This window comes from Paramisgurnus dabryanus, chromosome 11, assembly GCF_030506205.2.
Source record: "Paramisgurnus dabryanus chromosome 11, PD_genome_1.1, whole genome shotgun sequence".
Taxonomy (NCBI): domain Eukaryota; kingdom Metazoa; phylum Chordata; class Actinopteri; order Cypriniformes; family Cobitidae; genus Paramisgurnus; species Paramisgurnus dabryanus.
Genome location: NC_133347.1, coordinates 23124991 through 23148780, shown reverse-complemented (window position 1 = coordinate 23148780; position 23790 = coordinate 23124991). Strand labels below are relative to the sequence as shown.

The window sequence follows — 23790 nt, the reverse complement described above, 5'->3', positions numbered from 1 at the left end:
AAAAGCCGAAACGTTGCGGAGGTCGGCTCGGTACCGGTTTTGACTCGCTTTGTTAAAGGCTTACAGAAATTGTCATGAGTTAACGTAATCAACCGTATGATGGGGATTTTGTAACATCGATTTTATTAATTTTATTAATATGCCATATTAAACATCTTAGAACGATTATTCGAGTCAATTTTTGTAAATGGCGATCTGAGGTAACAGTCGTCATTCCTCTAAATTACACCCGTCGTCTTAGTCTGTATAAATTAACACGTTGCTGTCTCGCAAAATGTTATAATCTTGTTTATATTCATGAAATGTTTACAAAAACATATAAACTTACCTTGAAACAACTGCTTCCAGTGACTCTGTCCTTTCAAGACGACCGTTGCTGAGCACATTCAAACATCAAAGGCGCGAAGCACGTGAGCCTCTTCAAACAACCCAGTATAATAACCCAGCAGTTTTAACCCAACAACCAGAAAACTGAAACTACCCAAAAAGTGTTTAAAATGTTAAAAATTAACCCAGCAAAACAACCCAACAGACTCAACCCAGCATTTTGGGTTAAAACATAACCCAGCCATTTTTAGAGTGAACCAGCATAGAAATTCATTCCTGTCTTTATTTGCATATCCAAACTAGATTCAGTTTAGTTACGGACTGTGATTGGCTTGATGAATAGTTAGGGCTGGCAGGCTCGGACTGGTAATCTGTACAACCGGGCAAATGCCCGGTGGGCCGCTCGACATGTGGGCCGATGGCCTCCGAGATTTATTTTTTTTTCATGCCAAAATGTTTAAGTTATTTATTTTCGGCCCGTCATGTATAAATGCAGTTGCATTTGGCTTTGGGGGCGGGTGATAGGAAAATATTTTCGGCTTCTTCATGACAGGTTCAGTGTGTGTTACGATCGCGCACCCATGCCCCACCCCTCAAATGGATTTGTCCAAGCAGCCGCTGGGTTTATGTGGAAATATACAGTGATGATAGCGCATCATTTAGCCTTGCACTTAAGAAAAATCATTATGGACAACAGAGGCTCCAAAAAGAAGAAAGGGGGAGCGGAGAAGATCCGCGAGAAAAAGTCGCCCAGGTATATTAACAACCGCCCAAATATATCTGGCATAACTTTTTTTGGTTCTTCCGTGATAATGACACTATTTGATAATGACATTTGAGAGCGAGGCGAGCACGTGTCTCTTCCAACGAGTTCGGTATGTGTTCGCGTGCTCTCTGTTTCTCTATGAATTGGGTGTGAGCCGAGGCAAGCTCAGTGTCACGTTATGTCCATGTTTCTGAAACTTGAGCAGAGTTGTATGCATTAGAGGTCTTCACAGAGGACCCGTACAGTTCCGGGTCTATGTTTTAAAGGGGCAGTTGGGTTTGGGTCGGTCCCAGTTTAATTATGCTACTTCGGGTCCTGGGTCTGATCGACCAGTCGGCGCTAATGCGTTAAAGCTCTGGTTTCTATGGCTATAACAACTGCCTCTTGTTTTGAAAGTCACAATGCACTTTCTTTCTTATATTTTTATAAATATTATTAATTAACCATCTTTGCTTTCTGAGCAAACATTTTAGATATAAGAGATGGTAATCTTTTAATCTGCAAGAGAGAAATAGAAAGAGAGGCACTTTTACTGCTTCTGTTCTATCTAATATAAAGTGAAGAAAGCTACATAAACCATTATAACACCGGTCACATTTATAATCTGTAGACCTATTTATAATCTATAGACCTGCACTGTCTATCATTAATATACTTTACATATTATTGTATTCAATAGAGTTTGATAAAAGGGGTCATCTACACAAGTATTGCTTCATATAACAAAAATAGTAAAGTGTTTTTGTGGTGCTTCGACAAACAGTGTCAGCTTTGTTCATGACAAAGAGAGTTTGAGGTGGTTGAATTTTAACTATACTGTGAAATTAATATAAATGTTTAATAAATCAAAGCATTGGGTTAGAGGAGCGATTTTGGTATCGGTGGGCTTGTGTGTGGAGTGGGGGGGGGGGTGTCGTCGGTCCAGTGGTGGGCCGTTCCACGAGGAAATTGCCAGGGCCGAATTTTGTTCCCAGTCCGACCCTGAGGGCTGGTAATATATCACTATTTTTTCCCATTGGGATATAGGACAATAGCATCTATATTGGTATGGTCTGATATGACCCTTGTTCTTAGCAACAGAAGAGTTAACCCCTGTCTTTGAATTTATTTTTATCATACACTGTTTAGCATGAGGCTTTGACCAGCATGTAAAGACTTTGTATAAAACACTGATATTTATCAGGTATCCCCATTAATTTAAAAACCTATGAATGTCTCAAAATCAATTAAAGAGCAGATGCAAATAAATGACAGGCCAGATTAGTCCGTTCAAACTGTCTAGCACTCTTTATCTTTATTTCTTGCTCACCTTTGGACCGATGATGATGAGGATCACCATGGGGTTTTGAATGTGCCATTCTGTGAGAATAAGATCAATATATATGATTAGACACACATGTATACTCAATACACCCATATGTCAGATACGTTGAACACTAATCTTGTCAGATATAATTTCACAGCACATCAATCAAGTTATAAGATACATTTTTTTAACATTTCAAAACCTAAAGAGTCCCCCAATAGGAAACTGGTCATAAAAAACATCAGTTTTATGTTTCATGATGAGTTGGTGATTCTGGCCAAACTGTGAATTTTACCGAACATACCTGAAAATGCTTCTAGTAGATACAGAGGATCCTTAACTCGTCTGAGTCCACATACCAACAGAAACACTCGTAGATCTTCCAGCTTCTCAGTACTCACACCTTAAACACAAGAAATCCTATAATAACTTTATATACACTTTACAAAACAAACGGTGCTATATAGAACCAAAAGTGGTTCTTTGCTCTTAATCATAGATGAACCTTTTTTAGTGCCTTACAGCACCGGTGAAGCACCCGTGTAGAACCATATAGTGCTATGTAGAACCATATGTGGTGCTATAAGGCCCCTCTATGGTTCTACACAGGTGCTATACAGGTGCTTCACCAGTGCTATATAGCACTAAAAATGGTTCTTCTATGATTACGAGCAAAGAACCACTTTTGGTGCTATATAGCACCGTTTGTTTTTAGAGAGAAACTGCTGATCTTAAAATAGCTGTTTAGACATCAGGATTGTGTGCATTAAAATGTAATGTGACATAAATCAATGCATACATGCTGAACCTCAGCATAATGAGGCTAATCCATCAAACAAGGTCAAACAGATGTTACAAATGCAGTGAGTACTTCATCAATATTACAATAGTGATGTTTATATGCCATGACACAGATTGATGGCAGTTAATATAGTGTGGATTAAGCATGCACAAAAAAACACAACCATACCAATGAGCTTCCATCTTATGCTCTTATAAAGTATATAAAAAGGAATATACTGTATGTATCTATGGGGTGGTTTCTCGGACAGGGTTTGCATTAATCCAGAACCAGGACTTAGTTATATTAGTACATTTAAGTAGTTTTTGCAAACTAACCTTACAATAAAACAGTAATGGTGTTTATCTTTAGACAAAACAATGGCATTGGTATATGTTAAGATATGTCAGTGCAAGATGTTTTTAAATTAAGACAGCTGAAACATGCATTTTAGTCTGGGACTGATAAGCCCAGTCTGGGATACCACCCCAAAGAGTTTTAGGAAAAATTGGTGATAAAGTTTAAAGAAAACACACAGGTAGAAGTCTTGTTAACAAGACTGTATATGGGTATGATTATGATAATGTCATCATAACACCAGTTTTTACTTGCTTTTTTGTCAGTAGCTGATATTTGTGAGGATGTTCCACCAAAATCTGTGCTTTACCCCAGATCATCCCTCTCTAAATCCCACCTATTACAGATTATCCACAGAAACACCAGTGCTATATATATTTATATGCGTGCATGTGCGTCATATGCAGCAGACTATCGTTTGTTCAGTGTCATCTCAGGCTATAAACAGTTTAAATTTAAGTTCAATAGATATAATGCAGAAATTCAATTTAACAAAATGAAAATGTATAATTATCACTTCTGAACTCAAGTGTGTCATTTCTGCACAATCAATGTGACCAAATGGAAATACCAAAAGTTGTTTTGACAGCTTTTCCTTATTCATCATCGGTCAGATAAAAACGTATCGACAGTGCCACAGTGTTTACACTTTCCAGGAAATTCTGACCAAAAATAGCTTAAACTGCATATTAAGCTGGGATAGTACTTTAATATAAAAAGATAAACTTCAGATTTAAGACCCTTTAACTCATTTTAGGCCTTTAATATAAATGTTGTACTTTGACCTCCCTTCACATTTTTTTTTTTTTGCGCATACAGTTGAGCTCATAATTTTACAGCCCCGCCACCCAAGGAAATCAGCAAAATGTTAGTATTCAGCAAAATAATAAGAGGGATCACACAAATTGCAGTTTGCCTTTAATTTAGTACCATCTTGAACAAGCCATTTCACATAACTGATACTTACATATGAGTCACAACACAAAATTTACATTTCAAAGGTTTACATACCCTTAATACTGTATGATATAACCTGGTTCATGTTTTTATTTTTTGTGACTGTTGTCTTGTTTGAACTCAGCCATTAAAGGGAAAGTTCCCCCAAAAATGTCACCCTCAAGTTGTTACAATCCTACATACATTTCTTTGTTCTGCTAAATACGAAAAAAGATATTTTGAGCAATGTTTGTAAGCGAAATGTTTTGGAGCACCAAAGTTGCTCCTGCTTCCTTACAAATATCTTCCTTTTACAACTTGAGAGTAAGTAAACGATCAAATATTGTTTTTAATTTTTGGGTGAACTATCCCTTTAGACTGTCCAGTGGTCTTTAAAAAAATAATTCAGGTCCGGCACATTCTGTGCTTTTTCAGCATCTTCTGTATGTTTCCAACATTGACTATATGATGTTGGGGTTTTTCTATTCACACTAAAGACAATAAGGGACTCATACACAACTATTATAAAATATACAAACATTCACTGATGCTTAAGTAGGGAAAACAACACATTAAGTGTCAAAACTTTGGAAAAGGATGATCAGTGAAAATTGCTAATATTTTATTTTCAGGGAAATATGCAAATATTTTAGTTAGCTTCTAAAGAGCATTACTTAAATAAATAAAAAATAAGATATTTCAACAAAATAACAATATAAACCAATCATCAACATTTTGCAGATTTTGCAAAGGAGATGTAGACATAGCTCAACAGTAGTGTGGATGATTTTGCCATTTATTAATTTGCATAGGCTGTATAAGGTGGATAATAAGAGAATTACTCTGAAAATGACATATGCTTTCCATAGATAAGCAAAGGATCAGCCATTCTTCCAACTAACATCACATCCCACATAATACAGAATTACGCAATGCGAACTGTCCACTAATCTTTGATTGCACTTAAAAAGATCAATATAAAACAAGGTCAATATTAAAATCATTAAAAATGGTTGATATTGCATCCAGGATAACACTGCAGCATGACACTTCACCCCAAAGAGTTCAATGCATGGGCCGGCTTTGCCATTGCCTTCCATTTCAGTTTTGGCAGGAGTCATAAATGAGATGAACTGCAAACCCTTGCAGATAAGAGCCACTTTTTGGCTATATACAATCCACACAAGCCGCTTAATGTTGTGCATTGCTGCTTTCAGCCAAAATCAGTTTTTAGTTCATCAACAATGATAGTTTAGTCAAGGTTGAGTCCGGTTATAGGTTAGCATGAGGTCAGACTCTACTCTTAGAAACAGCGGGAGAGGTCATATTGAGGTATGTGATGTAAGGTAAAGCTGATGGATTACACAACTGATCTAAGGGTGCATGCTTACAGGGTTTAACTGTGAGACAACAGCTTTAAATCAATTCTTTAATCTGGAAAGAAAAATGCATGGTCTCACCTCAGTAACCCTAGTTAACCTAACAGACTTTACTATTCTAGCGGTTTCCATAAAAGATAGTTTTATAAAAAGGTAGTCAACATCCATATATGCATATTGTCTTATTGCCTTTTTTCCTTGAAACAATAATACAAATATATATTCCTGTAGGTCAGATTAAAGTTATAGTTATATACTATAAACAAACATACTGATAAAAAGTGTATTGAAAGCACTATACTTTGAATAAATTAGCCATTTTCATTAAAGAATGTTAATCTACAAAAACAATAACAGTCATTGATTGATAGTTTTTGCCAAGTTTGTGTTTTTGGTTTGACACATTTTGTTGATCCTAGGGCAATGCCTCAAACAAACCCCTTTCCTATCCAAACTACTGTATCTATGGTCAACTGGTAAAACATAAGCAAACCAACATAATGTTTTTAAATTTAAAGGCTGAGAGAATAATACACATGTACATAAATATTTAAATGGTTATGTTTTGCATCTACACCTTCAGAAATAAAAGGTACAAAAGCTGCCAAATGTGGCAGTACCCTTTCAAAAAGCACCCATTTGTACCTTAATAGTTCATACTAGTACTTCAAAGCACCTCAAAGGTACTTATCTGTACCTATATATTAGGATCTTTGTAATGGATACCATCCCAGTGACAGCTTTGTACCTTTATTTCTGACATAGCTGCAATTTACAGTATTATAAAATAAAAAATTCCAGAAAATAACATGTTTTAGCCTTTGTGTGGTTTAATAACACTCTTAAAGGGGACATATCATAAAAGTTAGACTTTTTCCATGTTTAAAGCAACACTAAAGACTTATTGCTCTTTGCTCCCCCTACAGGTTAGAAGCGTAATTGTTCATTAGCACTGTCATAAATACTGCAGCATAGCTGGCTCTGATTGGATTGTAGGTCTGCCGTAAAGCAAGTTTTTGTAGTTTTCACTCAAACTACAGGACCACTACCCGACGGTTGGAAACTTCTTTAGTGCGGTTTTGGCCGATAGAGGGCTGCAAAGCGAATGTGAAAGTGCCATTCACCCTGTTTTGAGTGGAAACATTATTTTAAGGTAAAAAAAACTCTTTAGTGTTGCTTTAACTGCTATAATTGGTGCCCCAATGCTTCTATCAACCTAGAAAATCTAAAAAAGAACAACCCAGTAACTTAAGTTTTGGTGCAAATCAATGCAAGCATGTGAAAAATATTAAATGTGGCTTTCCTTGTGACGTCAAAAAGGGATCTTATTGAAATAATACTTCTTAATTGCCACTATCCAACCATGACACTGCCATTTAGTGCAAATAATTTAGTCATTTTGCATTTAAAAGGACAGACCCCAAAACGCGAATTTTTGCTCACACCTAAAATAATAAATTAAATAAATTATCTATATGATATTTTGAGCTAAAACTTCACATGCATACTCTTAATAAAGTATTGTGAAATGTTCCCTTTAACATATCTAAGACATAAAATATATACATAAAGACAATTAATACAAAATGTTTTACAGTAAATAATAAAACATGACACAAGCAATCACAATTCCTGTACGGCACAATACCTAAACGTACTGTAGCACATCAAAAATACTAGAATTATTTTTGCATTATAAGAAATAAAGTTTATCTGAAGTAATCTGTAGTTATTTTGAGGTTGGCCAGTGCTTGATTACATACCATAATCTCATGTCTTCTGAGAATTGGGATAAAAGTCCGACATCCTGTAAGCAGTTGGCATATTATATCATATATGGAACCGTTCATTCATGGTACTTTTTTATCATTTATATTTAAAAAAACATACATTTTTATTTAAGTGACTAAGGGCATTCAAGATATATAGTTTAGTAATATGTACTGTCCCTGGGTTTCAAACCCATGACCTTGGAGTTGCTTGCACAGTGGAGATACACTAAAGCTCACTATTCTTACCAGACATTTAAGAGGCAGAATTGCAGACAATAATGTCTGGTCTTCGTGCAAGAAAATAAATTGGATTGAAGTCTAGTTTCTTGTTTCTCTGCAAATGATGTTTTCAAATGATACTTTGAAATGTATTCATTCATGAGGCAACAGAAAACTTTAGAGGCACAAACATGTTTTATTAAGGATGTAAAAGAGCACTGCATAAGTATGAACAGAGGATCAAACAGCAGTGAATCAAGCTGATGAGTGACTTCTGATTTCAAAGGCTTTGCTACACTGGCATGAAGTCTAAATGTCTAAAGAAAGCAACAGCAGGTCTAATGATCACGCATGATGAAAGTGGTTTAGCAGAGATAAGCCTTCAACAGCCAAAACTAATACTATACTCCATCTAGTGGCACAAAAATATAACTTTCACAGAGAAACACTGGCACAAACAATACATTATATAATACATTAAATAATACATTCAGGTTACATATTTATGAGGCTTACTTTTGTTTGTGTGCCACATTAAATGAATTAGTAATGAATATTATTGGATTACAAACATGTATAGATAGTTTGATATATAAGATAGCATTCCCCTGAGAATAGTTATTGAAAAAAGCCAAATGACTTTTGTGTGAAATACAAGATGTTGAATATTTCCTAAAATACAATGAAAATGAAATAGGACTGGGGCTAAACTCAATAACTACAATATAAACACTATAAAAGAAGAGATATAAGCAAGAAAGTTAAACATGGAATGACATGAGTGCGAGTAAATACTGACACAAAATTATTTTGAGTGTAACTGTTGACTTTTTCCTCTTACAGTATGTCTTGTACATTGGCAGTATTTTAAATTGTAATGCACTAAAATCATGTTTCTTTCAATGTGGTCACCTTGCATGTACAGTTAATGCCTTTTTCTCACGGTAAATTTAATTCTGAAGTAAGTCCAAGCATGCCTTCAGTCTCGTGCCATAATCTGGTGTTAGGGGATTTAGGTGCAGAGTGGTTTACGGTGGATTACATCCGTCCTTAAACCATGCGGTAAAGTGAATGTCTTCACTGTAAACAGAGGAAGCACTGTTGGTTTCCACCTGACATTTATGTGTCAAGTCCTTTATATCTCTCCTATGCACTTCTTTAGACTACAGTGGATAGATTTATGGATGGATGGATGTCTTAACACATCTGATCAGCCTGTCAATTGTATCTGTTCTTTTATCTTTCCTCTGTCTTTAAGCGGTGACTGTATGTTAGACAAGCCTGGCAATTTTTCCTGAGCGTATCAAAGTGAACGGTTACTGTAAGAATGCCCTGACATCTCTCTGATACGACCGCAAGAGAAATATAATTATAGCAGGCCGGCTGAATTACACCTCAAAGGGTTCAGGAAAGACAGGTGTGCGTGTATGCCCATATGTGCTAGTGCCGGGGTAAACAAGTGTCTTTCTTACAGTTTTAGATCTAAGTGTTTACATGAAAGTAAAAGGGGAGGATGGGAACAAACAGGCCTGCCACTGAAGGAGGGGAATAAACTAAGGTAAATAAAGAAAAGTGCAGCACAGAAATGTATTTCGATAAACCGTTTGTTGTTGTTCTGGTGTTTCTCTCTCTCCCTTGTCTATCTTGGCCCTTTTACGGAAGATATTTTGTGCTTTTTTTAATATTAAAAAGCCTTTGGTCATTAAAAGGGACTTAAACATCAACATTTGTGTGTAAGTTTATTGTGCATGCGAGCTTAAGGCCTATAATATTTGTGGCACACTGTATTTTAAAGTTTCTTGTTATAAAAAGTGCAGTGGTTGCATGATTTTACATGATCTGCATTACTATTGGTAGATGGTATGCCTTTACATAAAGTTTAACTTTCTCAACTTTGTTGCATCGCTAAAGGTCTCAGTCACCTTCGGTAATGAACGCTCATCAAAATTGAAACACCCAGGTTGTGGGTTAGATAATCAGGGAATACAAATACTAACAAAAAAAAATCTTTCAGCTCTTTACAGTTTTAGTGAAGTACAATGTCATGGGTTCATTGCCAAACCTTACTGTAAATTTGATGATATATTCACTGTAAAAAAAATTCTGTAGAAATTACAGTATTACTGGGTGTTACTGGCAACTAGCTGCCAGTAACTTACTGTAGATTTTACATTTATGTTATTTACTGGCAACAGATTGTTCTAAGTTAAATGAACATGAAACATTTTCAGTCTTTATCTTCGACAGCAGTGGTTTTCAATCTTGTCCTAGGGGACCCACTGTCCTGCACGTTTTGCATGTCTCCCTTATCTAACACACCTGATTCAGATCTTCAGCTCATTAAGGGAGAGATCCATGAACAGAACTGGGTGTGTCAGTTAAGGGAGACATACAAAATATGCAGAGCTGTGGGTCCCCTAGGACAAGATTGAAAACCACTGTTCTACAGTAAGTTACTGGCAACCAGCTGCATAATTACAGCTAATTTTTTTACAGTGTACAGAAAAAAAACTTGATGATAAAATCACTGCAATGCACAATTTTTAAAACAATTACTAATTTGGTATGTACATTTTCTTAAATGTAGGATGTTTGTAGTTGCTAGACAATGTGAAATTGTAATGAATACAAAATGTACTATGGCTGTCAATTTACAATTACTTAAAACACAGCTCATCCAATCAGAATCCAGGGTTGTTCTGTTGCATAGTGCAAGTGAATCATCACTTCAAAAACATGTTTCACTCCCTAAAACATCTGATAACACACAGAGCTCAATGGCCTAGTAAAAAAAAAACACTTTCTCAAAAGTTCCTCAAGTTTTCCAACTACTGTCAACCCCTGTAGCTGCGCTTACACCTCCAGACAGCTCAAACCCTCAGAGAGTAAGAAAAGATAACTTCAGTCTTGCCACTCACATCTGCGGCACACAATTTCATCTCTGCATCAGGACCCCATTTCCCATGAGGCCCTGCAGGCGTGACTCTAATCATCAAGTGATAGGAGGGGGTCTACACTGCACCATCCCAGAAGACCACCCAGAACTTCTTTGTCATGTTAAAACTCGCTCCACCTAAAAACTTCGACACAACTGTGGACCTCCCACCTGTGCTCTCCAAAACCCCACTGTGATCCAGAGCTGACATCTCAGCTATCCCATCACCCAACACAGCACAGACTCAACATGGCAGGAGGTCAGAGCACCTGCTTTGATAGAGCTGTAGCGGCTTGGCATGACTGATCTCAGAGCTGTGTCAGAACCCCCAGGGCCTTCACAAACAAGCATGGGCTTATGCAGAGAGATCAATCTTGAATGAGGAGCAGCAGGCGCGATGAAGAAGATTACTCAGATGCTGGAGCCTGTATATGCCCAGGAGATTGGATTAGATATTCTGGGCAGAGATATTGAATCGTTCTCGCTGAATTTGGTTTTGTACAATGCTCTTTTTCATAAAGATTGGGAATTCTGGTCATTTTGACCATAGGAGTAAAATCAAGCGAGGACTCAAGTGAGAACAAGCTTATTTGGTCCTGGCATCATGCCACACATCGTTTCTTTGAAGGTGGATACAAACTGACACAAACTAAAAGTGAATTGTGTTTTTAAATGTCAAGTCTAAAATTGCAAGTCTTTTTATGCATATGTTTTCTTTCATTCGTTCTTTCAATCATTCGGCTTAAACATGTAAACATTACACACACTTTTCACCGCTGTCAGGTTTCCTCTAATCAAGGTTGAGTGTTTGTGACTTCAAGAGCATTGAGTGCAGACCACATGTATATTTAATGGGATGTCTAGTGTTTTCTCAAAGTGATTATGGCATGTTTGAGGGGGATGTTGATGATGAATGCATATAGAGATATTAATCAAACTGCTCAGATTTTACTTTATAAGTCAAGTTTTAAAATCCATACAATAGTACAGTTGATGACCTATTGCATAGAGACGAGGAGGAAGGGGTGAACAAAATTAAAGGATATACCTTTTGCATTTGTATTTGTATTGTCAAATTTATTTAGGTCTCTTCTTGGCCTCTTTACAAAACATTAACACAAGCTAGAGAGATCCATTACAGATGTTCTTGATAGTAAATGATGGACTTGTGTCACACACACATCAAGATAAAGTGTATAGATGAGCGAAGCGTCAGCATTACAGAATGACAAAGTCAGGCAAAGAAAGAAGGTTTTGGGGAGTGTCAAAGAAGATAAAGAACCCATCGATTATCAAGAACTCCATTAATCACCTGATAAAGCTTTGGATGTCAGACATAGGCCTCATACACACTGCAAACCTTCAGGAGTGACAACCGCATTTAAATGCGGGAGTGAATCCCTTAAATGTTTGTTTGGAACAAGACTCACTCCCGAAAATGTGACGATTGACACAGAGATTACCATAGCAACGTTCTGCCATCTCGCGTGCTTATCACTTACAGCTTTGACCAAAATAATTTAACAGCATTAAACATTGCATGTTTTGCAATAAACCTCCATCTTGGTGTTGTGTATTGTACGCATTTGTGAGGCTACTCCACAGCGCGCTGCCTTGCATTGTTGCCAGGTCCTCATCTTTTTTTGTACTTACATACCGTTTTAGCGCTTAACCGCTTATGGCTTTTGGTACATGAAGCGATCAAGTTTTTGGTGTTAATAAAGTGTAAAGGTGCCGGTCCTAATATTTTGATCTTTGACATAAGGCATTTGGATTTATTCCGGTTTATTATTGGATTTTTCTTGTTCGCTTGTGCCTCTGTCATTTTCTGCACCGCGCATACAGAAGCCTTTTTCGCCTTCTAGGCATTTTTTTTTTCAAAAGAAATCATGTCCATGATGCACGTTAAAACAATTTATTAACTACTAGTTGTTCAGTTTGGTTATGTACACACTATGCAGAGTTTCTGTAAATGCTGTTGTCACTACCTGCATTTTGTTATTTCGGTTGTAAAATGCAGTTGTCAGTCCCGTAAACTGTGTGTACAGAACAGGATTAAGCATTAAAAGGTAAAGTGACAACTGAATAAGTGTTGAATGTAATGCCTCCAGGACCATAATGTATCAGTCAAAAGTGTGTTCACCTGCTTATTCTCTATTATTATATGCCTTGTTGGAATGCCCGATTTTGATTGGCCAGTCGCAACTTTTGCAGGTTTGTTATTCCCAGACAACAACCGTTTAAAACTAATAACACACGGTAACGGTTTTGACAGGTAAAGTTTAAAATTACAAAAAAATGAATTGTTATTAAATTAAATATTTTAATAACACATATGATATCATATTTACAAATTGTTATATTTACAATTAGAGTATTCCTGGCATTTGAACGTCTTATCTAAAAAACAAAAGTAAATGTTTTTTTTCTTGTGCGGAAGGTCTGCATTTATTAAAGGAACAGTATGTAAGAAATGTATATCAATTAATCATAAAATGGCCCTGATATGTCACTAGACATTAAGAAATCATATTCATTTCAAATACTTATATCACTGACAACTGTGTTATGGCTAGGATATTGTCATTTAAAAAGTGGAGTTGCAGCCCTCAACTGATGTTTATGTTGTCATGTTGTGTATTGGCCACCAGTTGTTTGATTGCAGTACCAGTTTTAGCCACAAGTTTTGTGATTGCAATACCAGTTTTGGCCACAATCCTACATACTGTTCCTTTAAAATTAGCAAATAAAATATTTCAAAATATAAATCAATATTTAATGTTCCTTATATAACTTATCTGGTAAATAGCTATGTAATAAGCGGGATAATAGGCAGCCACTTGATATTGAGAAATTAGCCCCTGACTGTCTGGGCTTATTTCTGCGATAACAACCGGCTGCTTCCACATAATCCCTTACTTAGTATATATGCATTTTAAATAAAGGCTATAAAAAAACAATTAAAGGACAAAACATACAATCGTATAAGTATGTACAAACTTGTTTGATTGGTACTTTTGATCTAAGACAACTGGATCTATTTCTGTCTTAAAATCACAATGAATTAAAATATATTGAAAGTTGGTAAAGGTTTACCTGTATTGTGTAAAAAATCTCTCCAGCTGAAATGTGATGCCACTGTGGTCTCAATCCCTTAAAACACATGTAGAATTAGGGGGAGTTAAAAAACATTTAATATTTTGGTTCTGTTTATGTTCTAATGTAAGGCCATCAGACAGCATCATGTGCTTTCAAAAAAATACCTTGAGGCTGGACACAGATCTTCTTGCTCTCACATGCCTGTTAAAAATAGAAAAAAATGGATATTAGAGGCCCACAGGACATTAGTATCAGTGTTAGATACAGCCATGCTTCAGAACTTGTAACAACCGGATAAATCCTCAATAGAGATACAAACATTAACAGAGACTACACTCACTTGAAAAGACAATTTTGTAGTCTATTAAGAGATGAAACTAACTATTAGTTTATTATATAAAAAAACCTCATCAGCTAATGTATTAACAACATTTCTCTAGCAATAATTTCTATGCAATTCAGCTTAACGACACGCCTCTGATTATTTCCTTTTGGCCAATTAAATTCTGCATAATTAAAATATCTTAATTCATGACTTTTCAAGGTTCAAAAATCACAATTGCCTCATACTTTCTTAAAAACTAAATGTTAGCCATTACAATTTTCTTTTTTATGATGATAAATCCAACATATTTATTCGTATTCAAAGTTCATCCCCCAAACATGTCCTTGTCTAATGCAATAAAAGAACATTTCAGTGGGAATATCAGTGATACGAAAAATTGAAAATTAACACATCTGGGATTATACCAATAGAGAAAAACAATAACGCAGGAAGGTAATAAAAGCAGCATATGTAAATTCCTGGCTAAGATAAAGCGGATAATTTCACACAGACGGAGGGGAAATTGGGTGGATGTTATCAGTCCTCAGGGAGGGAGACCCCTGGTGTGTTTTTATACCACTGAACTGGATTCTGCATCAACTTAATAACAGAGACACAGACATCCTGCTTGCTTTGGCTTGTACATCTGTGTAAATCTGAAGATGAAACATGGAAATACTGATTTTAATGCTATGCTATTATAGCATACAGGGCAGGATATTGCAATTGAGGCTGTAAAATCCTTCTGTTGTATATATAGCATCAGCAAAAACACTACACGGCTCATCCCTTCTAGCCCATTAAAAAGAAGCAATGGCATTTTTATTTACTTATTCACTCAATAACCTTTCAATCGGTATGTACTTTTAGTATAGAAGTATAATTGGGCCATTTTTATACCCTGCACACATGTTCCACTGCGCGACTTAAAAAAAATCAAGGCATGATACCTTGATAACACCCTGTTTTCGTAATATACCATGGAAATACACTAGTATTCATTGAAGTATCTTACTATTGTTTTTATCACTTTAGAATGAGCCATTTTATCTACATTCCCCTTACATGTAAGTCGCCCACAATGTACCTTTAAAAGGGGTCCAGCAAACTTGCCAAACCTGCTTTTTCAATCTCGTCTAAAAGTTTAAGTGTGACAAAATACGATAGTCATCCAAAATGGAAGTATTTCCATGATATTTCCAGGCTGATATTTAATTTCATTTCTTTGAACTTTTTCTTTTCTCTGGCATATCGTGCACAATAACACAAGAAATGTGCAAAAGCAGAACATGTTCAAATCGAACTCGGGTCATGTTGACTTTGAGCAAGTTGTCAAACATTGTTCACACAGTAATTCACATGTAGATGAAAAGTGTCAGTCCCTGACAGCATATCCGGCTGAATGCATGCTAACAATAAGAGTTGTAAACACATCGTCTCTCACCAAAAGCGTTTCAGCATGCTCTTTCAATTTCTCAGTGAACGCCACAGCAAACCTGCACGTGAGAGGAAGAAAAACAGAGTGAGTTGACATGTTAACATGTAAAATAACATAAAAAGTCTGATTTGTGTGCTAGGTTCTGACGGCGTGAAACGCCTGCATGCTACCGCTTTCATCTCTCCAGCAATTCCTCTACACTTTCCCATCAAAAGACATCAAAGCTGTCAGTGCCTGCCAAAAATCTGCAATCATACAAGTCAAGCCATGCAAATAAAAGCGTGGCAATGCGATCGCTGACTACCCCTTATAGTGAAGATGAGCAGAGGCAGCTGAGGTAATGATGAGGTCCAAAAGTCTCAGAAGTTGGGAGGAAAAATTTTATTAAATAAAACCATAAACCTTTCTGTCTTATCTTGGAGCTCAAAAACTTAAAACAAATGGATACAAATACACAGAAGCACATGCACATACATCTGGTCTCCTTCATCATCCTTTGATTTTTTTGGTGGTTTGCGGGTAAGGTTCACTTGCATAGTTGCGACTAAAGAGAAAAGAGTGCTATTTTTCCAAATGGTTGCAAATAAACCCCATGGGTTTCTCTTCTTTAATCGCTGTCCTTTATCGCGCTCTTTCAAGGGATGTGAAGGGCGAGTTGGCAACGGTGGCAGCAGCAGGAGGTCTGCTTTTGGAGATGCGTTTGAAGTGGAGGGGCTTACATTGTTCTCATGTTCCCCGGTGACTTTCATTCCCTTAAAACTGCCAAAAGGGAGTGAATGTGCTTGTATTAATCCAACAGACTACACATAAAACACCTGGCCAATAAATTAAAACCATTGCTGGCAGTCACTTAAAGGGACACTTCACCCATTTGCATTAAGCTTTGTATAGTTAGAACCCTAGTAATGTTTTTGAATGGTCAAGCATAATTTCCTCAGTTGCCTCTGAGACAGGAGAAATACAGATTTCAGTGTTGCACTTCCTTCTTAAAATGATTGTAAAAATCATCATTTTGCATAATTGAAAGAAGGAAGTCCAATATCTTTGTTGAGGGGGTGAGACTACAAACACCCATTTTCTCGGTCAAATAGGCACCAAATTCGAAATCTGTTTAAAAAAAAGTTTAATCTGTCAAGCACAGTGTTAGCAATCCCAAGGTCGTGGGTTTGATTCTGAGCTTGAATGACTGTAAGTCACTTTGGAATAAAGCATCTGCTAAATGCATAAATGTGAATGCAAAAAAATATATATATAGTTTCAGATTTTCCATTTTGTTTCATCTTAACAGGTTATTGAAAAAAAAACATAAGCTTAATACTGGAATTGTGCAGAATTGTTGATATGCTCAAATGAAGAGTCACAAAAACGCAGAAGAGAGAAAATCTGACCTGGCTTTCTCCAAAACTCTCTTCATAACAGCTCGCTTGTGGTCATCCTTCACGTCCTCGTTGACGTCCGTCCCTCCAAACACCACGCCGAACGGCACTCCGGTATCTGCAGAGGAATGCAAATTTATTAAAAAGAAGAAAATCCCTTACTTTGCTTATTTACATCTTCAGAAACTCAACTTTTAAATCCTTATGGTGACTAAAACCTTTTGAGGCGTGACACAGTGTGTTTATCTGGTCAGAAGGGAGGAAAGTAGTCATCCACATAGTGAACACTTGAAGTGCAGTGATTCATAAAAATATCCACTCTTCAGTTCAGGTTATTCAAAATATGCAAGAAGTAACCTTGAACTTGAAGAACTATCATGTCCTTACCATGTCAAAAGCTCACAAACCAGCCAAAGCATGATTGCTTTAAATCTTATTATTTGTGATTTTAGTTTGTGTGAAAATTCAGTTTAAGGGCACCATATCTAATGCGTTTTATGTACAGCTGTGACCAAAATTTTTGAAAATTACACAAATATTAATTTTCACAAAGTCTGCTGTTTCTGTGTTTTTAGATCTTTTGTCAGATGTTACTATGTTATACTGAAATATGATCACAAGCATTTCAGAAGTGTTTAAGGCTTTTATTAACAATTACATTAAGTTTATGCAAAGAGTCACAATTTTCCTTCTTTTTCTAGACTTCTGCAATTCGCCTTGACATGCTGTCAGTCAACTTCTGGGTCATATTCAGACTGATAGCAGTCCATTCTTGCATAATCAAGTTTTGGGATTGTTTGTCCTCCTGCCTCTTGACCACAAGTTCTCAATAGGATTAATGTCTGGGCAGTTTCCTGGCCATGGACCCAAAATGTGTATGTTTTGTTCCCTGAGATATCACTTTTTTTCCCCTTAGTTATCACTTTTGCCTTTGCAAGGTGCTCCATCATGCTGAAAAAGGCATTGTCTGTCACCAAACTGTTCTTGTATGGTTGGGAGAAGTTGCTTTCAGAATATGTTTTTGTATCATTCTTTATTCATGGTTGTGTTCTAAGGCAAAACCGGGTCCTTTGGTTAAGAAGCAACCCCACACATGAATGGTCTCACGATGCTTTACTGTTGTGTTGGCATGACACAGGACTGATAGTAGCGCTCACCTTTTCTTCCCCGGACAAGTTTTTCCAGATGCCCCAAACCATTGGAAAGTGGATTCATCAGAACAAATAACATTAACCCCCCAATCCCCAGCATTCCAATCCCTGCCCTTTTCGCAGATTATTAGTCTGTCCCTTATGTTTTTCCAAGGGAGAAGTGGCTTCTTTGCTGCCCTTTTTTCCAAAGTCTTCTTCGCTACTTTGTCCGTACAGATGGACTTACACACCTGTCTGCTGCCATTCCTTAACAAGCTCTGCAGTGATGGTGCCCAGTCATGCAGCTAAATCAACTTTAGGAGACGGTCCTTGCACTCGCTGGACTTTCTTGGGCACTCTTGAAGCCTTCCTCACATCAACTGAACCTTTCTCTTTGTTTTTGGTGATCTGATTGGTTGATTTAGTAACAGCAATCTTACTAGCAGCAATATTCTTGCCTGTGAATCCCTTTTTGTGCTAAGTAATGATGACTACATGTTTCCTTGCAGGTAACCATGGTTAACAGAGGAAGTACAATGATTTTAAGCACCACCCATACTTCCAGTCTGTTATTCTAACTCAATTAGCATGGCAGAGTTATCTCCAGCTTTTTTCTTGTCAACATGCTCACCTGTGTTAAACAGATCACTGACATCATGATGTCAGCTGGTCCTTTTGTGGCAGGGCTGAAATGCAGTGGAAATGTTTTCTGGGTTTATGTTCATTTTCATCTCTCTCTTTATAACATTCTGGAGTATGCAAATTGCCATCATAAAAACTGAGACAGCAAGTTTTGTGAAAATTAATATTTGTGTTATTAACTTTCGGTGATGGGTGTATATATCTGTATTTATTTGATTTTGTTATTTGTATGATAAACAATTTATTTTTTTATGAGAGTCTGGATGATGTATCACCTAATAGATGCCTGCCTCCTTTGAAAAGATGAATGGCCAGCGCAGCATCGAATCCTGGCTCTTGCGTTATCAGGGACGTCATATTAGAGGCGGAGCCCAACTCTTTTGTATCACAAAGTACACAAATGTGCCCTGCAGCCACGATGTGATTTCTGCAACGCAAACACACACAGTTTATTAAAAATCATTTCATTCTCTCTAATTAATGTGTTCTGCACTGTATATTCGCAGTACGCTATATTGTACCATACGTCAGCATGCTTTAGTGTACATTACACTCGTGACATACTGTATTTATGTGTAAGAACTATTATGCAAAATATCCCATGATCGTCCTACAAGATGCAGACTAGGCTGTTTTGTGACATCTAAAAATAAACGCAGCTCTGTGATACTTCCTGGTTTCAGAATCAAACAGCAATGTTACAGTACCTTATTCTTTCGGCAGTGGTACAGTTTCCTGTTTTGGGACTTAAGCAAGCTAAGAAGAGCACGCGCATCTCTGCATCTGGTGATAACAATTATAGCGAGGAATGAGAAAGAGATGAAGGACAGTGTGTTACTCTCTTGATCTGACTGTAATCTCATTCTTGTGTCACGTCAGAGACCAACCTCCCTGACCGACACGCGTGCAGTTTGTTTTAGAACAGGTCCGCTTGGAATTAAGACCCCCAGGAAACACGGAACTATATAACGCGGACACACCGCACACACAAAGAGATAGAGAGATTCAATTTCTGCTCTCCCCCTTGCCAATTATTTTGATGTTTTAATTTACGTACATTATTTGTTTTATTTTACATGATTGTTCTTTAAATTTATACATTTTTTTAAATGTTATTTATGTTAACCAAAATTTTGACTTATTTTAGGGGAAATCACATAATCTTACATTTCCAAATAATCAAAACACGATTTATAACTATTTATAAAATCAATAACTATTTATAAAACAAAAAAATGCAAATAACAAGCAAAGCAATGCAGTATGCACCACCGTGCACCACCCAGGAGGTTTATGTGCCCAGCTGCAATACCAACCAATAGAAAAAACCCTTTCTCTTCCCTTTATCTCTATTGGTTGCTGAACCGATGCGGAAATATATGATTTGTAAATAATAAGGATTAGCATAAAGCTGACAGTAATCATGCTAAACACATCCAGATGACATACAGATTTGCTATGTGCGCTGCAGGAGTGACACCGTGACGCTGATGAGTGTACACTTGCTGTCACGCGCTAGTATTGTGACTGGCTGTTCGTTTAAAGTCTGTGGCTAAACTTCATATTATCAGACTTTTAGGCTTTTAAGGGTAAACATTTTGAACAAAATGTACACTGGATGTAGGTATACACGTCGCGGGCTAAACAGCTAAATGTGGAGTACTGTTGAGTGTGAAAGAAAGGTATGTGTACCCTGGTTTTACGAATGTGTTGTTAGCTTGTTTACTAATTTAATTACTTAAGTGGTTTCACGTTACAAGATGTCAGCGGCTTTTTGTTATGTTCACTTGAAGTTTCCAAATTTTGTTTTAAACAGTTTCAAAAAATATGCTTGGTAGAAATCCATAATCAAATATTGAAAAACAAATCAATATAAATTGACTTTCTATGAACAAAAGCGTGATTTCCTGAACATCTACTATTACCCCCTACTGTATGTAGTGTTTTAGGGTCACGCGTTATTAACACGTGATTGAAAATGACTGTTTTGTTATTTATTTATTTCCTTTAGGTTTGGATTTTGGTCATTTGACCACCTTAAACGAAACAAGCATACCAAGCCATGGCGCGCAGGGATACAAACGAGAGCACCCCTCTTTTGGAGAACTCTGTGACTTCAACCAGATCAGAGTCAGTGTTTATAGGCAGGAGACTAGCATGCGCTGCTGTGCTCGTGACAGAGTCTTTAGAGAGAATGGCTTTTTATGGCATCACCTCAAACCTGGTACTCTTCCTCAACCATAGCCCCTTCTACTGGGAGGGCACATCGGCCAGCCAGGCACCGTTGATGTTCATGGGCGTCACTTATTTGATATCACCCTTTGGTGGATGGCTGGCAGATGCTTGCCTTGGCAAGTTCCTAACCATAGCTTTGAGTTTAGTCCTCTACTTGATCGGAATGCTGCTTTTCCCATTTGTGTCTAGCGATAACACCATGAATTATCTGTGTGGAGAAGAGATGGCATTCCCGGTACAGCCAGCAGAGTGTTTTCCTGTTAACGGAACTGTGCCCGCCAATGTCACCTGCATCAATCGAACGCCATACTGTAGGCCTGCCATCTACAGTGGCCTGGTGATGGTGGCGCTTGGGGTCGGAGCTGTGAAATCAAACATCACTCCATTCGGGGCAGATCAGGTAATAATAAAACTCCTCACAACTTTGGCAGGTAGAGTCAAACCTCAGGGGCTCAACCCTGTTCTCAAGCAATATCTTCTCTGTTATGTGCGGCTCTTATGAAACTCTAAATGATATCAAGACCTTTGACATGGTGGCTGGTGTTGCTTCAATAACATTGATTCAGATGCTTTAGGTTAAATCCAGAAGGTCCTGTCTGCTGTCATAACTTTTTTAGTGTATGGGGTTATTTCTTGGATTTAAGTCCAAGAAAGATTTAATGCCCTGGCATTGTTTTCCTGAATAAATGCTCATATTTATGCAGAACAGGCTGAACTATAATTTTGGTTTTAGTTTTGTCAACATTTGACACTAAGTGTGCACTGGTATTCAAAATGTGCATCAATATTTTGGACTTTGAGTTGTTTTCTCAATCTGCTGGTACACAAAAAAAAAAGGTCCACTAACTCAGGGGCCCCTCAGAAGGTTCTTAGGGGTCCCCAGAAAACGACAAATTGTAAAAGTCTACTGTGTAGCCAACAATTTGCTGTCTTCATAATGTCAGTTCAAGAGTTCACATTAACATGTAATACATAGGGAATGAGAGAAAGCATATTTGGTGTGCTGTCCGAGGGGAGGGTGCTGAGCTTGGAATTTTAGCACAAACCCAAAGTACTCAATCCTCTTAAACTAGGATGGATAAACTAGCTAATAGTGAGGCGATGGGGTGGGATGCTGCAAAAACTGTCACGGGACAAAGGTGAGGGACAGCTATATATAAAAAGACCTCTTCACGCTGATTGGTTGGATTACATGACCATGCTCCGCCCAAACTTAGTTAAATAAACTTCATTTAAATGTTTCTTTATGCACGTATGGACAAATATTTTAGGAAAGGGGTCTCTTGCTAAAGGTTCATCATATAGTATGTGGGTTTTTCTGCCCCTGCACTATCTTATCTCAATTACAGAAAAGCAGCTTTAATGTTAATTGGTATGTGAGGATGTTACTGGATGTGGTTGTTGTGAAATTTGTTTTGTACAGAGACTTAAGTCAATACAATGTCGATATGGGGACTGATATGACAATGTTTTTTCTCTTCCGTCCATCAGGCCAGAGGTGTTTTTTTTTTTGTATGACTAAAGACAAATCACTGCCATATTTCAGAATTTCATATCTCACATTTACTGATCACTTTAAAATCTATAAGGATATATTAAGCAGTGCAAGTTAATTTTCTAGATTTAAAACCCCTGCCAATATTTTCACTCATCTCACCATCAAATAATATTACATTTATTGTTTAGCACTTAGCAGTTTATGAAACATAAAAAATAGACATGAACGAACTTAAAATTTAGGCACACCTCTGCGTACTTTCACTTCACTTATTAAAATGACAATGCACAAACCACAGCACATTTCTGAGCAACTCTGAGTTAGATTTAGTCTAATGGGAAGCAAAATGACTTGTCACAAGATTGAAATTATTTTGGCTTTTGTTGATATAAGTGTCTCCCAGATTCACTGCCAAGGTCCATTTCACAGTTTTTGTTGTAATTACAGTATAAGAGGCTGAGGTATTTAGGTTACAATTAAATTGATTTCTGCAACCTCAATTTGTTTGAGTGGTGAGGAGAAAGAAATGCAGTTATACAGTGCTGACTAAGTCATATCAAGGACAACCAAGCATTTATAACATTGTGGTTACAGTACAAAAACATTTCACAGTAAATAAATATTTTCATTGCAATGCATGTTTATGACATCGTCAATGGGCTCGATGGTAAGCAATCATTTAACACTTTCACTTCATTATAAGACTTCTCAATGACTAAACTCTAAAGTAACACTATACAGTGAAGTCCAACTAGTTAAGACATTTAACCACACGTTTATCTAGTGGGACTGTCCCTGTAATAAATAAACTATAAAACGCAATAAGATGATGGGCAGTATAATTCTTGACTGTGTGGCAGCTGAATTAGATGTGACCCTAAAACTGATTACTTGAGTAATTCTGACATATTTCTTTTATCCCTTTATCTGTTACTAATATTGTCAGTTTTTCTGTACTGCAGGATTATTTAACAAACTATTCTCAATATTTATTGTCTAAAATGAGCGTATATGAAACATCTCAAGCCTTATTCACATGACACAGGTTGATGGTGTTCAGGCCAGTATGTTGAATTATGAACTGCAGTTTCTACCATCTGAACATAGTATATAGGGGCATAAATCTCAGAAAAGGGACATAAAGGACATTTTCTTACAGTATTGATTGTGAAATTGGCAAGTTGGTGGAAAGTGACCATGTCCCTCCTGGGATCTACAGAGTGACTGTTTGACTATTGTAGCTTTTTGGGATCAGACAGTTTTGCAGAA

The 23790-nt window shown here is 37.0% G+C and overlaps 2 protein-coding genes across 2 annotated transcripts in view; one reads left to right on the top strand and one right to left on the bottom strand.

The window, feature by feature from the left end:
* The window catches only part of glt1d1 (glycosyltransferase 1 domain containing 1), a 31193-nt gene extending 11490 nt beyond the window's left edge, over positions 1 to 19703 (bottom strand). The window contains exons 1-8 of the mRNA XM_065247461.1: positions 19496 to 19703; positions 19064 to 19215; positions 17029 to 17134; positions 15647 to 15698; positions 14042 to 14078; positions 13875 to 13931; positions 2704 to 2802; positions 2403 to 2452 (exon numbers count right to left, since the gene is read on the bottom strand). Coding sequence (XP_065103533.1) covers positions 2403 to 2452; positions 2704 to 2802; positions 13875 to 13931; positions 14042 to 14078; positions 15647 to 15698; positions 17029 to 17134; positions 19064 to 19215; positions 19496 to 19563 — 621 coding nt within the window. The 5' untranslated portion in view covers positions 19564 to 19703. The remainder of the gene's footprint in view (positions 1 to 2402; positions 2453 to 2703; positions 2803 to 13874; positions 13932 to 14041; positions 14079 to 15646; positions 15699 to 17028; positions 17135 to 19063; positions 19216 to 19495) is intronic.
* A 570-nt stretch (positions 19704 to 20273) lies between these two features.
* slc15a4 (solute carrier family 15 member 4) overlaps positions 20274 to 23790 on the top strand; it is a 72602-nt gene continuing 69085 nt past the window's right edge. Inside the window, exons 1-2 of the mRNA XM_065260053.2 lie at positions 20274 to 20470; positions 20800 to 21423. Of these exons, the coding sequence (XP_065116125.1) occupies positions 20851 to 21423 (573 nt within the window). The 5' untranslated portion in view covers positions 20274 to 20470; positions 20800 to 20850. The remainder of the gene's footprint in view (positions 20471 to 20799; positions 21424 to 23790) is intronic.